The sequence below is a fragment of the Mercenaria mercenaria genome, chromosome 4 (assembly GCF_021730395.1).
Source record: "Mercenaria mercenaria strain notata chromosome 4, MADL_Memer_1, whole genome shotgun sequence".
In the NCBI taxonomy this organism is placed as follows: domain Eukaryota; kingdom Metazoa; phylum Mollusca; class Bivalvia; order Venerida; family Veneridae; genus Mercenaria; species Mercenaria mercenaria.
Genome location: NC_069364.1, coordinates 6,067,014 through 6,086,042, shown reverse-complemented (window position 1 = coordinate 6,086,042; position 19,029 = coordinate 6,067,014). Strand labels below are relative to the sequence as shown.

General features: G+C 36.5%; 2 protein-coding genes across 2 annotated transcripts; both read right to left on the bottom strand.

Moving 5' to 3' along the window:
* Positions 1-3,739: 3,739 nt before the first annotated feature.
* LOC123550903 (uncharacterized) lies at positions 3,740-11,263 on the bottom strand. Its single transcript, XM_045339389.2, has 3 exons — positions 10,449-11,263; positions 6,986-7,639; positions 3,740-6,718 (listed from the first exon to the last, which is right to left on the bottom strand). The coding sequence occupies exons 1-3, from the start codon at positions 10,495-10,497 to the stop codon at positions 3,912-3,914; spliced, it is 3,510 nt and encodes a 1,169-aa protein (XP_045195324.2). The 5' UTR covers positions 10,498-11,263; the 3' UTR covers positions 3,740-3,911.
* A 2,683-nt stretch (positions 11,264-13,946) lies between these two features.
* Positions 13,947-19,018, bottom strand: LOC123553179 (uncharacterized). Its single transcript, XM_045342925.2, has 4 exons — positions 18,537-19,018; positions 15,321-16,176; positions 14,938-15,059; positions 13,947-14,641 (listed from the first exon to the last, which is right to left on the bottom strand). Exons 1-4 carry the CDS (start codon positions 18,912-18,914, stop codon positions 13,976-13,978), a joined length of 2,022 nt encoding a protein of 673 aa, XP_045198860.2. The 5' UTR covers positions 18,915-19,018; the 3' UTR covers positions 13,947-13,975.
* Positions 19,019-19,029: the final 11 nt, after the last annotated feature.

Here is a 19,029-nt window from a genome sequence, read left to right as displayed (position 1 = left end):
AAATAGGTGAATGTTGTTTTCAGCAATTGTTTATTTTTAATCTTTACAAATGGAATTCATTTTTAATGGGGGGCAACTTTTTGAGAGTATTGTTTTTGCCATGTCCGTCTGTCACACTTCTTTCCGATCAATAACTGGTGAAACATTTCACCTAGAACCTTCAAACTCCATAGGATGGCAGGACATACGGAGTAGACAACCCGTATTGGTTTTGGGGTCACTCCATCAAAGGTCAAGGTCACAGGGGCCTGAACATGGGAAACTATTTCAATCAATAACTTGAGAATCACTTGACCCAGAATGCTTAGACTTCATAGGATGATTGGACATGCAAAGTAGATGACCCCTATTGATTTTTGGGTCCTTCTGTGAAAGGTCAAGGTCACAGGGGCCTGAACATGGACAATAACTTGAGAACCACTTGAACCAGAATGTTGAATGATTGCACATACAGAGTAGATGACCCCTAATGATTTTGGGGTCCCTCTATTAAAGGTCAAGGTGACGAGGGCCTTAACATGGAAAACCATTTCCGATCAGTAAGTTGAGAACCACTTGACCCAGAATGTCGAAATTTCATAGGATGATTGGACATACAGAGCAGATGACCCCTACTGTTTTTAGGGTCAATCCATAAAAGGTCAAGGTCACAGGGGCCATCCCTCTGTCACACTTCATTTTCGATCAATAACTTGAGAACCATTTGAACTAGAACCTTCAAGCTTCATAGGGTGTAGGGCTTACAAAGTAGATAACCCTTATCTTTTTTGGGGTCACTTGAGCAAAGGTCAAGGTCACAGGGACCTGAACATGGAAAACTTTCTGATCAATAACTCGAGAACCACTATTGTATGTTCGATATTCTTATTGTAAAAGACGTTATTGTTATTGTATATTCATTATTGTTTTTGTGAGCTTGATATTCTTTTTGTATGTGCGATTTCCTGCAATATAAATAGCACAGTGACACTGTACAAATACAATCACATAACATAGAATAAGAATGACACGTTGTGTAAAAAGAATCGTCGGATATTGGATTACAAATGATGACTTTTACCATAAGAATATCGAACATACAATAAGAATAACGACATATACAATAACAATGGTAATACTTAGAATATGAATGGTACACGACATTGAATAACACTATCTAAAGATAACAATAAGAATAACGAAAAATACAGAATAAATATAATGGACTTTTAGAATAAATGAAACGAACATAGAATAACAATATGAATACAAACATAACAAACATACAATAATAATAACATGCATATATAATTTAGCAACGTTTGACATGCCATACTTGTCCCCTTATAGGGATGCTAGAGCTTAAACTAGAAAACCCTTTAAATGACTTCTTATGAACTGCTTGATGGATCTCCTCAGACATGGTCTGTGGCATCATTGTGTGTGCTTGGCTGCTTTTAGTGGCTGCTAGAGCTAAAAGTAGTCTGGTGGCGTCGTTTGGAATCGTGTTCCATTTGAACAGAAGAGCATTTTCAAGATCTTGCAGGTTGTTTAAAAGATGATTTTTTTCTTGCTTTCCTCCCCAAAAGATCCAATATGTACTCCACAGAATTACAACCTGTGGAATACGCTGGCCATAGCAAAACATGGAACATTTTGTCCTAAGGAAACACCCTTGTATTGGCAACCACATTGGGTCAGGTGTTATTGTGCATAGGAATTCCATGGTGCTGTTGAAGAAATGGAACTGCCGTGGGATGCAATACCTCGTTCACATAAAGCTGAGCATTCAAATCCTGATGGGAAGAGGTTAGTTTTTCTTCCTCCCATAATTCCACTACGGACTATAATAAAAATGTACTCCAACCACCAAAATAACACGAACCCTACCCTTATCATGCTAAACGCTATTGATTCTGCTTTTGTGACCAGTGTAGGCCATGATCAGCCTGCACATCTGTGCAGTCTGATCATGGTCTGCACTGTTTGCCATTCAGTCAGTAAATTTTCAGTGAATACCCCTTCGGATAATAATAGTACTGCCCAAATTGAATGATGGACCATTTCATTATAGAAATTTAGCAGGGTAAGGGTTAAAGACGCGCCACAAAGTAACTGTTTTCTTTTGTATTTCCATGATGGTAATTATACATGATTTGTATGAAAAAAAAAGTGAGAAGTACTATTTACTGTGAAATATATAAGGCCAAGACAATGTGTTTAATGTCTAAAAATTGTATTGGATGAATGTAGCATTAAGAACAATACATGTATTTGATATACAATGTATTAAACTGAGTTATGATCAAACTTTGTTTCTACAGGGTAAGATAGTTATTTCCCTATGCTTTTAAATTTATACCGAAAAGCGATTGACTGAATAAGTTTGTAGACATTAATTCAGGGAGGGCCAAAATTGTCCACCTGTCATCATGTAATATAGCTGTATTATACCAGTATTATTAGAATGATTTTCACGAAGTTCTTGTGGGAGAAACAAGTAGATCACTTGGTCGTGGTGGATCTTTAAACTGAAGCAAGATCAGTCGCTAAAAACAGCGCACGTCTCCAGCGTAAATAACGCCTCGTCCGACGCAGACGTAGAATGCGATTACGTCCGATTAGGATACTATCAATTTACAGTCACCTGAGTCTAATCAGAACTTCAATACTGCGTACTGACAGCAAGCTGAACTGCTGTACTTACGTGTATAGGCATCGAGTACTTTGTCACGCGCGAATTCCAAGTCAGGAAACTTAATGAGTTTTCCACGTGTATTCAGAGTGGCAGAAAGTGTGCTATCACACTTCAGCACTATTCTGAAAAAGATAATGAGTTTTCCACATGGATTCGGAAAGGCAGAAAGTACGCTTTCACGCCTAAGTGCCAAATGGAGAATTTAATGACTTTTTCATCCGGTACAAATTTACGCATGAATACCAAAGCTCAACCATCAAAGACTCGTTTGATTAATGACCATCGCTATGGGTATACAGTATCTAATAATAGTTGCACCGAGGTCGGAAGTTCATTCTAAAATTAGACTATGAGTTCATTTGAATGACCTTGTTAAAACAGATACATGGTAATTTACTTAGTGGACGCTAGGAGGAAACATCGTCGACAAAAAAGTAATCTTTAGTAAATCTTGCTTTTTAAACATGTATTTATCTTAAACAATGCTTAATGTTTTAGTTTTAATGTGATAAATATTTCGATTTGGATTAGTAATGTTCTTTGTTTTTTTAATATTATCTGTTTTAATTTTAAAAAATGTATTTGTTCATTTACGTCTGAGATGAATTTATATGGTTAAATATAATTAATATTCTGTTTGATTTTCTTGTAATATTTTGTTTTCATGTTATCTCCTCGTCTAGGGCTGAGCACCTTACCCTCAATGTGCGCGACCACGCCCTAGATAGGTATACGAGGCAGCTCCGCATACTTCTTGGAGATATTTTCTATTCATAGTTCATAAAGTCCTTTTCAGTATGACAGTCTTAAAATAGATTTATAATGATCGTTTCTATTTATAACATTGTGAAGTCATTCTTAAAATAGAAAGATGATGTCATTCTTAAAATAGAATTCAAAATTGCCGCCGCACATGACGTCATTCTCACGCATGCGCACTCGTTGCGCCAAACCGTTCCCTATACTACTCGTATTCTCTCGTTGCTTCATTGTTATCATCATACGTATGTGCTGTGTTTTGAAAACATAAATAAAAATATGTAAAATATATGTAAAAATAACTATAAGTGACTTGTTTTAATTTCTGTTGGTAAAACTAACTTTTCCTTTTATTCCGATATTAACATATTTTAAATGAAGATGACAAAAGTGAACAAACTATGTTTACAGGAACATTTTCTTTGTAGATTATTGCATGCATTACATACCGTTTTTGAATTTTAAAAATGTTGATCTATATAATGGTAACCAAAGGTATTTTAACATGTTGTTTGGATACAAATCCGTACTTTTTGAGTCTCGGACTAAAGGCCCAGTAACATTCATTATTATCCTGACCATCGAGACCAATATGCACGATTTCCCCGCGCTTTATTGGCAACATGCCATCAATATCTGTGTCACAGTCACACTGACAAACAAACTCAGTAATACCCCTTATATCCTTTAGATCAAGAGATTTTAGTCCAGCAGATACGATTTTACTCGAATTGTCTTTCACAACGTTACTTTTCTCTTTTCTGGAATCATTGCTTTCAGTTTTACCACTACCTGAAGCATTATATAAAGCTCCGGAATCAAGCTGTTTCTCTGGTGATGTATTGGTAGAAATATTGTCACCATTCATTTGGTTTTCTGTTGTCACAGAGTAAGTCATACCATGAATTCCAATTGTACTGTTGTTTAGAAACTGGTAGCATTTTTCAGCTGCATTTGTGTCAACTCTTTCTGTATGTGAGGCAAATGTGCGCCCTGTCATATCGTTATGATCACCCTTGTCTATCAGTTTGTCAGTTTTGTCTGATATATTACTTTTGTGCAATATATTTTGATCCAGTAATTTACTAATTTTTTGTTTACCAAAACCATCATCACGGTGCAAGAGTTTGTCTGTCTTGTATAACAAATTATCTGTTTGGCTTAATATGGCCATCATCGCACTATCATCAAAAGGAACATCTTCATTACATTCCTCTCCTTTATACCTTCCGTCACAGTAATCTATTGTCTTATTTGAATTATCAGTCGTACCGACATTTTCTGCCTGCTGTGCATTGTCTTCTATGTTTTTTCTTACTTCAAAGTTGTTAACTTTGTGTGCTCTGTCTTCTGTTTCGTATTCATTTTTACTTTTTCTGTTATTATTGTCTTCTGTACTTCTCTTGCTGCCCTTAGTGTTTTCATTGACAGGTCTTTCATTTTCTTTTCTGCCAATACTTTGCCGAGTTCTCCTTGGATACCCAAAGGACCAGTCTGGCTTCCCACCAATCTCTCGCAAGTCTGTTGAAGAATTGTAAGGTCGCAAATGGGTCTTTTTCTCTTTGTTTGAATAATTTTCCTTGTTTTCAGACATTTTGCGAGCTTGATAATTGACTTCGTTATGTCCCCTTTTCCCTTTTAGATGTGTGGCATCTACTTGTCTCAAATCAGTTGATGAATTGTACTGTCTGATTTCAGTTTTCATTGCTTTTATATTATGCGTTTTGTGAAAGGCCTTTTTGTCATGTGTATTGTCTCTTCTTGCGCCTGTTTCAAATTCATATTCTCCTTTTGTATTTGTACATTTGTTTTGCATATCACTCGTAGAATTATATCTTTTTCTCGCTTGCTGTTTGATTGTTTCTTTTACTACGTTATCATCATTCGTATAAGAATGAAGTTTGTTACTGCTTTGGTGTTCCATGTTCGCTGTTTGATTTTCTATCTTTGTTGATGGTAAGTTCAACAAGAACTGCTTTAGCTTTGGTTTATTATGAGTGTCACGACTTTCTTTTTGTTCATTACGGCTTTGTTCATTTTGGATGTGTTGATTTTTGTGCTCAGCCGCAGACGACACTTTTCTCATCCCATAATGATCATCTGGGTTTCGTTTCATATGTGCTCTTTGTTTTTCATTTGAATGGGAGTGTTTTCGCTGTTCAATTGTTTTCCGCATTTTTAGAATTTCTGCTACATTGACAACGTCGTGTTTGGATCTATTGGAAAATTTTGTATCTCTGTCGTCATAGAAATATTCATCAAAGTAATCTTTCTTGTACTCCTGGTATGATTTGAAAGCTGGCATTGACACAGGACGTTTATGTTTTTGTCCGTGGCTTGATTTACTTTCAAAAGAGTCACCAATTTCACATGGCACATTTCTACCATTGTAGTCCGTCTTATGATTTTCAAGTTGATGTACACTGCTGACTTTATTCTCAGTTTTTCTTTCTGCTACATGCTGTCGGCTATCTTCTCTCTCATTACCATTTACTTCAGATAGATATTTTGGCAGCACTTTATCACGTATAACTTCTCTGTCGTTCTTGCTGTCTTTTCTTTTGTCTTTATAATTTTCATCACTTTTGATTTGCGTTAAGTCAGGTTCCATACCCGTAATCGTGTCATTATCATCGTCTATTGGAATATTCAAAGACCTTGGTGATAATTCAGAGTCTGAAAATGTGTTTACACATTGTCTGTAGTTGTATTCTCCATTAAAGCTTCTGTCGAAAACAGAGCAATCGCTGAAGTCGTTAGATCGCGGAGAGAATTCGTCACAAGAAGACTTGGTCTGGTAATCTAAATATTCCATACTACTGTCTGTGAGACAGGTATCTATAGAATCTATGGACTCGTCCAACCTCGGCGACAAGCCATCCAAACTACCTTTCTTCTTTCTTGGCGGCTTCTTTGGTCTCTGTTTCTTTGTATTATTAGCTACTTCAGTACTATATATAGCAACATTGGTTTGATTTTTACCACTTAGATCATTTGTCACTTTCCAGTTCGTTGGAAATACAGTTATATTGGACTTCATGTCTTTAATATGATGGTCATCAGGTTTGATATTTTCTGGGTGATCATGTTTGCTTCCTGCTTTTTCCTCGTCATTTGCGTGTTGATATTCTGTAGATGGTTCATTTATTTCAGTAATGTAGTTGCTAGGTACGTAACCTTCAGTTCCATCAAGTTTGCGCACCCAGAACCAGCCTGGGTCACTGTCGTCTAATAGATGCACAATATCGCCAACGTGCACTGGAACGTCATATACATCTTTGCCTGTAGAAATTTTACAAATAACACATGATTAGTATGAATAGTTTCCATATTACATATAGCATCATTCTAGATATGTATCGATATAATTCCGACATATTTACTAAATACAGAACTTGTAGTTTTTAACATAGAACGGTTCTAAAGAGCATTTAATCACGAATTCAGTAATTACAATAATAATTCAATAATTGCACCAATAAGGAATATGTGAGTAATACGAACGCATTTCAAGGCTAGTGGAACAGGCAAAACATCTAACTACCTTACCTGCAAAATTGTACATCACTTTAAACTGTGGGGAGTATGAAGGTTTTCCAATGCCGTCTGCGTGGGTTTCTCTGTCATCGCATGTTCCTGTCAGTGGCAACGGATTTTTGTGTAATATATTAGTCCTTTCATCCAGAAATACTTCAAAGAACATTGGTAATTTATCAATAGGTTCTGTCTGTAGATAATTTACTGACGGTTGTTCTTCAATGGTAACAACTGATCCAGAGTCAGCGGACCAGTCCGAGGAAATGAAGGAGTCGTCAGCTAGATCACTTCCACTGTGGTCAGTTTCTTCACTTTCAACAGAAAAATTACGAGGGTTCAAATCACCCACTTTCTTTGTGTATGTCCCTGTGTCTATTATCCTTGGCGCTGGTTTAGAAGGTACGCCAATCTTTGCAAGAAATGTGAATGGCACGAACCCTTCTTTTTTGTCGTCTGTGACAACATATGCCCAGTCACCTTCCCTGTAGATGTAGTTGACCTTTTGACCTTGTTTTACAGTGACTTCCTGTGGCTCGCACGAGGTAAAGTTCTGTAGAATGATGCGACGTGAATCTGGCGTTGTCCAGCTTAACTTCACTAGATCTTCCAGCGTTATTGTATCTAAACCTCTGCCCTTCGTCAGCTTCCTCATCATGCTATAATAACCTAAAATAGATGACAGCAAAATCTTATACTAGAACTTACAGATTTTATTTAACTATCACAACAGCAGCATTTTAATGCTATGTGGTGGCCGCTAAAGGTCTCCCTGTACTTGGTCCTGTCGGATTATGAAGTCCATTCAATGTTTATGGATAAAAGTGTTATCTTAATATGCTAGGGGTGGATAGGGTTTGTGAGGAGTGTTGCACATTCCATTTATTACCTCCCATGAACAAACTCCATCAAACCTAGTTTGCTATTACCTTTGTTTGGTTGCATTCTGTGCTTCCAAAGGATCTCCTATTAGATTTTATCAAGGTCACAGATCAGACAGAATTATTTCGTAGTGCACGTTTTTCATCGTGGACAAAATCATAGCTAGTGTACTAATCAGTTAGGTGTCAGGTGAACACGGCTATTGTTCTGACTTGATCTGTCAGTAAATAAAATGTAAATATTTTCTTGTTAGGTAACTGGTTCATTCATATTAAATAATCAATGTGTTTGAATGATCGACTCAGTTGACATGTTACCAAATATGATTACTAGATGATTACTAGTAAGAGGAAGATTCCTGTCTCTGGCTCAAACTAACGCGCTTGGGCATCAGTCAATTCCTCAGGATACCGCAAATCTAATAACATGAAAATATCCGCTATCTGTATCAATTCATTGCTGAAATAAATGATACAGAAAATGACAGGAACGAGTAAGTACTGAAGAAATATATGTTTCAGTTAATGAATATGATAAATGGAAATTTATCGGATACTAGCTTGGGACGCCAGTTGGACGTTTTGTTCACTTCCGGCTTTCGTGTGGCGTGCTGACAAAATGACCTTAGATACTGCTCATTTCAAAAACTATTTGAAGGAACGTACAAAAACATGTTTTGGTTTATGAAGTATATGTAGTTCTATTCCATTTGCCGTCGTCCACGTCCAGAGTTTGGTTAAAGTTTTGACGCACTTTCGCTTTATCTAAAATAGCTGTTTCTTATCATCACTCACGTCATATGATACAAGGGCCATAATTCTCACACCAGTATTTTAGAATTGTGTACCCCATTTACTTAGAATTCCTGGTTAAAGTTTTGATGCACTTTCACTCTATCACTGACTTTACTACGGCAATAACTCATTACTATGGTGGCTGATTTCTGCCATTTCGTGTTGGCGGGGCGAAAACACGACAACACGGAAACTCGACAAAAACCTAATTTGTCGAGTTTTCATGTTTTCATGTTGTCGTGTCAGCGGGGCGAAAACACGAAAACACGACACATTTTACGCGAAAACTCGACGTTTAGAGGGCGCCGACACGACAAATTTATCTGGCGAGTTTTCATGTTCGCTGGTATAAATATGTCGTATTGACGCCCTTTAGTTGTCGTATTTTCGTGTTTTCACCCCACCGACGGAAATTATTTGTCGTGTTTTCGTGTTTTCGGCCCGCCGAAACGAGAACTCGACAAATTAGGTATTTGTCGTGTTTTCGCCCCGCCGACACGACAACACAAAAACACGACAAATACTTTTCATACATCTCTTATAAAACGTAGAGTTATTCTGAAACCAGTGGCAAAGGGTTTTAGAAGCATTTTTCTTTCTATTCGAACGAACCGTCAATTCAGAATTTATATTCACTAAAGCTGCATTAGGAGATCTGAGATTATAAAACAATGTAATAATATGACAGTTATCGTTTTAAGAATACAAAGTGAATGTATAACAGACCCGGTTCCAGAAATATTTCATTGGGGTGCGGTGAGCGGCAACAGTTAAAGAATGAATGCGGCATCGGCGGACCGTGTGGGGTAAGGTACGGAAGGGGGTAACCCCTCATGTTAGGTAGGTCAGGGCTTGTCCGCCTGGAAATGTTTGAAATATATGAATAAAATGGTGGCCCCTGTTGCATTTTGAGTCCAGATTTTGAGGTACGGGGTTAACCCCCTCCTGACAGTGGAATCACAGGGTCTCTCCGTTGTAATTTTTGAAATATAGGTATGAAATGGTGGTCCCTGCTGCATTTTTGTACAAAATTTGAGGTACGTGCGGGGGTCATGCCCTCCCATTTAGGGGGTCAGATGGTATTCCCTAGGACATTTTTTAAATATAGGAATGCAATGGTGGCTTCTGGTGCATTTTTGGGTCTAACTTGTGAGAAAATATTATTTTGATATTCGACCTTCGTCTTTCTATATCTTATGTAACAAAATGGTATTCGGTCGAAATATACATAGAACATAAGTCAATTTTTATTCTTAAAGTTATATTTTCTAGCATGCAGTTATGTTGTGTTCAGTTCAGTAATTGTGGGCGCATGTCTAACGGAAGATGCCAAAGCGAAAACACTAAAACTCGACGAATAAGATACTTTCGACAAATAATGTATTTGTCGTGTTTTCGTGTTGGCGGGGCAAAATTACGACGACACGAAAACATGAAAACTCGACAAAAACACGAAAACTCGACAAATACCTAATTTCGGCGGAAAACACGACTGCTTGACAAATAAAGGGCGCCAATACGACATATTCATACCCGCCAACATGAAACATGAAAACTCGACAAATAAATGTGTCGTGTCGGCGCCCTCTAAACGTCGTGTTTTCGTGTAAAATTTATCGTGTTTTCGTGTTGTCGTGTTTTCGCCCCACCAACACGAAAACACGAAATGGCAGATATCAGCCACCATACATTACTTCTTTAGTTTTACTGAAAACGGCGCTATCTGAATGAAACATTTCAGCACCCATGATGGCTTTTTTTTTTTTAATTTAAAAGCAAATGAAGAAAGCATGATATATTACCTCTTTTTTGTTTATTTCGCCCAAGTCTGCTCGGACAAAGAAACGCCATTTTAAACGTAGAAAAAAAAACTGTGTAATCCTAGATATTTAATAACTGCTCTCTGACGCCGTATAAAGCCGTATAATCCCTCGTGTTTATAAACTGATTTTTCTTGTTTGTATTTTATCTGATTTTATTTGAATCGTTAATGTTCACATCTTCTTTAGCTTTAAGCAAAATCTCTTTATTTTACCTATTTCTACTCATAACATTTTTTACCACACAAGCAGTGTGAGGCGATGCGATATTTAAGTATCCATGGTTTTAAGCTCAAGAACACACATATAATATATATGTAAACTATGCATATGTGAATTCTGTTGTACAAGTTGTTATCTTTGTAATCTATTCGCCCAAGTTGTTATCTTTGCCCAAGTTGTTATCTTTGTAATCTATTCGCCCAAGTTGTTATCTTTGCCCAAGTTGTTATCTTTGTAATCTATTCGCCCAAGTTGTTATCTTTGTAATCTATTCGCCCCTGTCAATATGAATATTGCTTTGTTTTGTTCTGTCATTTGAAGCTTTATTTTTCATTTTATACCCTGAACGCACATGTTTTCAGCATTCTATTATTTTGACCATTTTGACATTCCTCATTTAATTCCTTAAATATTTTCACAGAGAAAATTCACAGCTACAGTGCTGGTCAAGTGCCAGCACACACTTTTCAAACGATTATTTATTTATAATTCTTAATTCTCTTCAGTATTTATTATTGTCTAGCGTCCAGATTTCAGAATTAACTTTAAGTATGCGTAAGTTATTATAAACTGTATGTCCTAAAGGGATATAACGCTTTGTAACACCAGAGCGTAACATATATACACTTAACCCACTACACATCAAAGAATACTTTGTTTTTATATCACATATACATTTTAATGTACGCCAATTGTTACCTCGTAGGTGTAAAAATATGATAATTGGGTATGAAATATTTACTTACGTTAACTTATAAAAATTTTGATGTAGCTTCGTGACAAAAGACTACAACTGGCGGAAAAATAGAAAAACGAAGGAAATGCTTCATGTTAACTTTAAAAAAAAATGCCGACCCCACTCCAAAAGTTTTGACAGTAGGAGGTAGAAGAAATTGGAATTGACAAATATGGTGCTTTATTCAGGTTGATTTGAAACAAACGTTGTTCATGGTTATATGATGATTAAATAGCTGGAACCGGGGCTGAAACTGGGGCTGGAACTGGTGCTGGAACTGGCCAGTGTTATTTTTTTCTGTTATCATAAACTGTGTTGCTTGTAAGCTTGAAATTAGCTTGCAGATGAAACATAAAGTTCAGTTATTAATATCTAATTTATGATAAGTGACAAATTACAGAAGAAAAGAAAACTATAAACTAGTACATAAATTATAAAGTTAAGAAATGCGTACAAATGGGATTTAATTGCCTTTTCATAAACTCGCTGTATTACGTGAACATTTTTTGTTTAATTACTTCTCCAAACAGTGCGCCTTTAACTTACGTGTAGTTCCATTTTTGAACATTATGCCCGCAAGATACGTGTGATAATAAGATAAATTGTATTGTAATAATTTAAAGTCATGATTATTATCGTAGAGTATATAATAATATATTCGACACATTTAAATGACCGATAAAATCTTTCTATTTTTCGGACGGTTTAAATCCCTTTTAAAGTCTTAATTGTTTACTTCTTTTTTAGATTTTGTATACTGATGAAATAGCTGACATAAAATTAGGATTGTTAAATACGGCTTATCCCATACGCACTTTAATACAAATAATGTGTTTTCCTACATCCTACATCAGATAACACTTTGACAAAAACAAGAAAATAGTGCCTTATATGTATGGAAAGGCTGACTGGACATAATTTAATTGTCAAATTCTGTTTTTACATTTGATATCCATTCGCTAGTAAGTATTTCTCTTTTGCTGGCAATGATTTTTTTATTCAATCAAACTTCTCTTTGGTTCAAATTTTAACAGAAATGTATTTCGATGAAATAGACCCTTTTGGCTCAAGTGATTACAAAATGCACATGTTGATTATATGAGCTATTCTGATTGCATTGTGTCCGTCTCCAGACGAGTGCGTCATTAATAATCATAGTGTTAACACTCTAGAGGTTATAAATTTTTTTTAACGGAACTTTGTCAGGATGTTTGCCTATGTAATATCTTGGATGTCTTTAATATTGGTCTGAGGGTAAAAAATGTGTCAGATTTCAGGGAAAATCTTTTTTTTTGTTCCAGTTTAAATGCCACATTTCAACCTGATCTTCGTAAAACTTGTACAGAATGTTCGTCTTTATAAAGTCTAGAGCACGATAGAAAATAAATTATCTGGGGTCAAAAACAAGATCAAACTAGGTCAAATCGTAGTGAAAAACCTTGCTAACACTATAGAGGTCACATTGTATGATCTTCATAAAGCATAGGCAGAAAGTCTTTTATAAAATCTAGGTCATTATTAACGGAGTCAACTAAGATAAAAAAAAACAAACTGGGTAACTAAGTATTATGTCAAAACCCCAGAGACCGCATTTTCTAAGTGATCTTCATAAAAAGTGCCAGACTGTATCATGGCCAAGTTCGAATTTGTTAATCTTAGTTAGGTTAGGTAATTCGGTCATTTCATAGAAAAAGCTTGAATAGATTGTCTGCTTGTTCTTTATGAAACTGTATGTCTGTATCTACTAGGTCACTTTTGGTCTAAAACTAAGTCGTAAGGTTAAATGAGAAATAAATGTTAACCCTCTTGAGTTTGTCTTTATTAAATCTAGTTCAAAATTCAAACTTTATATATATATTTGTAAAAAGCTTTGTCATTAGGACACATCATAAAAAACTTGGTTGTCTGTATGAAGTATATGTAAAGTTATTATCCCCGGCCTCGGTATTGTGTGTAGACACTCAGCAAGTTCAAATCTCAACTATTACTTATCACAACTTCAAAAACCTTCACACATGCCTTTCACATGATAATACCAACATAGGTTCCATAACTCTTGCTATCATTTTGATGAAATTATTTCTTTTTGTACTTAATCATTTTTTTTCAACGCAATTCTGATACCGATTGTCACTGAGTTCGTTTCTCAGTAACTGCACATCACAACTGAACAAAACTTGCCATGGCAATACCAAATGAATGACATAGTTTCTCAGCTCCCGACATTGCCATTGGTTTAAGCATTATTATATTCACCACAGCACCTCCTAACAGAAACTAGTATTTGTTTTCAGGGTAAGTGGACCTGAGAAAGGTAGAAACAAGCTTTAATCTTCCTCCGCAATCGAGTCATCTAAACACTCGGTAGAACCCGTGAGCGTTTTGGGTGTGTCCATGCAGTCGGGAAAATATTTATGAGTAGAAAACTATGTACGCACCGGCGTACCACATGAACGCTAGAACCTACTTTGACGGCTTGACTTTCACTATCCAACTGAACTCAAACGAAATATAGCTATAAATATTGATTAAAACCTTTATTTAAGCCTTTTTATACAGAAATATCTGCAAATATTTTCTGGTGCCTCTCTGAAGCCTCAGCGTTAATGTGCGTATTAAATGGCGGCCATTGAGCCCTGTCGTTTACAATGTCCCAGTTTAAATTGTTTTGTTTTCTTATTGACTTTTTGTTTTGTTTCCTATTTAAAAATTCAGTTGTTTTTCTAATTGTGGTCTGAACGTCTTTTTTCATTGTTCCAGGAATGTTGCGCACAGGTGGAAGGATTTTACGGTTTGGAATTTTACAGATTTGTCTTGACGCGATTGATCTTGTGGAGAAATTACGGAACTGTTCAGATGTACTATTGTCAGTCCTCGGAATATTCCTCAGAGGGGGCAGTGGCCTTTTCGAGAATGCAGGAACTCCGGCTGCCTGTTTTGTGCCTTTCTGTGGAAGAGCGGGGCTGATGTTTTTCTTCGATATCGGAAATGGTCTATGTTTAGCAGCAGCTTGATTTTTGTCGTCTGCTGCATCGGCAATCTTGACCTCTTTGTTTGGTTGAATGATTGGTCGATGGATGAAAGTGATGTTAACGTTGAGTGGTTCTGCCTCCGGTAGAAGTCTCTTGTCTCCCATGATAGATACGTCAACTTTACCATCTTGGTAACAAGCCACAGATCTTAGTTGATAAGGAATTCCAGGCTTCGTATTTCGAGTCTAAAATTCGAAACAGTACTGATTTAATGTAACAGAAACAAGCTATAAATAATGAGTGCATACTAACAAAAATGTGCTTTGTCCTTACAATGAATATAATAACAATTTACACATATATTTTCAAAATATCTTAAACACTGGTTTTATTTGTTTAGCCTGTGATCATTTGTATATCTACTGATTATACCTATTGATTATTTACTGCCACTGTTTTAAAAGAAAAAAAACGCATCTACATCATCATCATCTTCAGTAAGTTGCCTCACTCGAAAAGAGTATACTCGCGATTTACTTACGTGACATTCTGATTTCATCTGTCTGCTGGCTGATTTTAAGCTCGTAGATTGTTTCGACTTTGTTAGCACATCTCGCTTGTCCTGACATCCCATGTTTGACTGTAGCTTGGCTTCACCTGTTGCTGTACAATACAAACAGGTAGACATTTATACTCTTATATTACGTAAACTCTCACTACATATCGAATTCATGTTAATAGGAAACTCCTATATTGGTCTATACTCAGTACTGCAAAATTTGTCAAGTTTTAGCAAAGAAACACACATTCATGCAAGGTCATGTGACCGTGATATTTTGCGTAAACAAGAGACAACCTAAGCGAAAGAATCGAACAACGTGCATTCTATCTTGCAAGCTTTTCAGCATTTAATTATACAATTACCTTTAGGAATTGGCGGTAGCACTTGACGAGGCCGTCTTCCATGCAAACACACGGTAGGCATTTTCAAAATCTGAATATTAGGTCTAACTTCGCTGTCCTGCTTTGCTTGTGGATTTTCTCTGCCAGATTCCACACTGTGTGCCCCGTTTGCAGCTTCAGAACATGCGGTTACTGCTCCTTCTATTTTACTACGTGCCGCTGGTGTGAAGTCGAATCTAGTGCTACATACTGGCGATGTGCTTTCATCTTCCGTTGGGGTCTCATCGGCTGGAACTACTGATGTCCCTTTCACGTGAGAAATTTCAACCGTATCACCCACACCAAACACTTGTTGGTTAAGAACTGAACCGTGATTAGCTGAATTTGGTCTAGCCGGAAGGTTGACATAGCCAATATTTCTAAATTTGTAATTAGCGGACAACGAAGAGAACATGCGTAGAGCAATGTAATTAGAAAATGGATGGTTCGGTCTTGTTTGTAAAAAATGTCGTCCAAGACGGTCTCTTGCATCAACAATTTCCTCTAACTTGGCTGTTCCATTCTTGACCTTCTGACAGATATTTAGATAGCTGGCGTTAGAAAGTCCGATTCTGACACAATCTGTTATTGATCTGCTGCTTCCAGGGGTTGTCCCACTTACATCGCGTTCTGAAGTGTTACCACCGGTCTCCTCGTCGTCTGTGTCGGATTCAGTCTCATCACTACCATGATCAGAAACTTCTTCCATGTTTTCTCCGTAGTCACTGTCACTGCTGTCTGACTCACAGTTATCAGATGCTGTACAACTGCTCGCTCTGGTAGGTTTTGTCTGAAATCTGCCGTCAGTGGTTTCTTCAGTACTACTGTGCCCGTCATACTGCAATAAACAAAAAGTTCAAGGTTTGGAAATTAATATCTCGTCAGTACATATGCCATTGTGATATGGTCCGTTTGCGTGTATTGTCTTATCACCTTGCAACTCAAAACCTTTATACACTAAAACAAAAAAAAAGATCTTTTTTTCATATGCCAGAGAAAGCAACACCAACTTAAAAAAAAAACTTTCAATTTTCGCTCAACCAAAATCTCGTCATGCACGTGTTATCAATGGTAGTAGCGCAACTCAAATTGGTGTGGGTTCCGCAGTGTGGATCCGCACTCCTGAATCAGAAAAGGTAAGGCCTGACTCAATTACTCTAGGTATAACTAAAATTGTGGACTTTTGTCCCGAAACAATTTTCTTTTGCAGAATAGGTATGACGTCACAGGGTCTGACATTTTAGACAGATGTAGTTAAATGTAAGTGTGGTTAGTGGACTAGCGGATTATCGGACGGGTGCGAGGTGAGGTTGCATACATGTATAACCTGGTGCTTGATTCTCATTACTGATATATTGTTGGAGAGAACAGGCTCGCATCTTGAGACTATTGTCAAGCCATGTTCGAGCCTGACAACAAATAGTCAAAGACAGCAAAACATTATTTTTCTAGACAGTCCTGGTGGTCTAAAGAACTAAAAATACCTTCGTTAAATCAAACGACACACTCCCTGTTGACCTTTGGTCGCGCCAACTTAGTAGGGATCAGCACTTTACCATATGATAGGACCAAGATCGGAAACCTTAGACAGCGCAGATTATACACTGATATATGTACGGTGGGGTAATTTTAAATGAATTTCGGTAAACATGTTTCATGTATATATTAAAGTATTGACTCCTTTTCGAGGTTTATACCTAAATGGTCAACATGTGAACTAACATTTTCCCGTGTAGGAGTCGATATACATTGAACCATTTTAGTATGCTGAGTAGAAACATGTCTGGTTTGTACTTCATTCATTAAAATGGTATTTTTTGTCGAATGAAAAGTGAATCTTTAGGGTATGATCAAAATACTACATGTATAACAACAACAACAACAACAACAACAATAATAATAATAACAATAATACTAATAATACTAATACAACAGTTCTAAAACATATGACAAACTTTAAAGTTCAGTAAAATTAAAGATTGACCTTTAAAAAAGTCATATCACTCAGTAGACTTACAAAGTCTGTTGAGATCAAATAGTCTGTAATAATATTAATTTCTTCACACTGGCACTAAATTATTTTCTCAGAAAAACATTTTCTCGCTAGGCAGAAAGTGGTATCAGAGAGGATTGATTTTATGGCCAGGTGCTTTACATTCAATGACTCTAACGACTGATGCCAGTCTAATCACTCAGGTAAACAGTCACACACACACACACACACACACACACACACACGCGCGCGCGCACACACACACACACACAAAGAAGATAAAGAAACAGAAATGACAGAAAAAGGTGCACCTTATTCAGGTCCTAACAGATATTTTTATATCTGTTTTTGAAACAAGAAAGCGAATCCAAACAACGGATATTCTGTGGAATGACATTTCATACTTTAGCACTACTGTAGCAAAATGACCTTTCATATAATTTGTGTGATATTTAGGTATTACAATATCAATATATACAACTGATGTAAGGCCATAATTTTCATTGCTGGAAAATGTTAAAATATCAGATATATAAGATGGTACAAGATTTTTTTGTAGTTTAATATATTTATTACTCCAGTATGGTATTTGCATCGTTCAAAAAAGTTCATCCACTCGAGTTCTTTTAGCAGTCTGCAGTTCTTTATTTAAAACAATTCTAGCAACTCTTCACTGAAGTGCAAAAATCGTATTTAATTAATGAACAGTTACTGCCTCTTTGCCAATATAAAATATACTTTCAAGTTCATAGTTCCTAGTGTCTACGTAAAAGTAAATGTTAGTAAGTAGATCTAATAAAGCAGTCGCTCCTCGGGCTGTTGATATAGACAGGAAGAGAATGTGTATTTGTGCAAATGATGTGGTAATATTGGTATAAGATTAATGAGTACGGTTTGCAGCTAGTGTTGCTGAGTTTATTAACAAGCTACTTTCCTTGGAGTCATGCAGTAAGTATTTATGAACACCTGAAGGAAATATTGTAGGCGCTATAATGGCTTTTATTTCTGGTCTGGAGTCACAGGTTTAACTTTAACGGTCCAAGGGAGATAATTCCTTCTTTAAAAAAAAAATAGGTTACGCGAAAGTAGTCAAAAATCGTCTCGAAATTATAAGAGATTTTATACTCAGCATTAATGTAAAACTACACGTACTTTGAAAAAAGGTAAATGTATAAGCCTTTTGAAAAAATCTGACTAAAACTTACTTCCATCGACGACTTTCCTCCGATGCTGGAAGAAGTATTACTTGAATCAGCCATTTCCTCGCTGTCAGCTTGTGAATCTGAGGATGACACGTGATCAATGGGTATTACTATTTCCGTCGGTTTCCGTCTCCTCATCTTGGGACCGCCGTCATCCATCTGCACGATAACCATTCCTTCATTGGGATCATCATTCACTTTTGTAAATTCAACGTATGGGTTTTCATCTTCACAATCTGAAGTACTTTCATTTCCCGACGGTGTAAAGATTGGAGCGTGACGGTATTCTATGTTCGTTCCGTTCTCAGCGGCTTTCTCGTCACAGTTTTTAAATAAACTGTGCAAAGAATCGCTTAAATAGCTATTGTCACTGTCTGTCATGTCCTCATAATTTAAAACTACATTTTAGCCGACCTTTAAATACTTTTTCAACCGTATTATGTTACTGTTTCAACATTATTCAACTCAGTGACGTTGTATCTATGTTACGACGTAG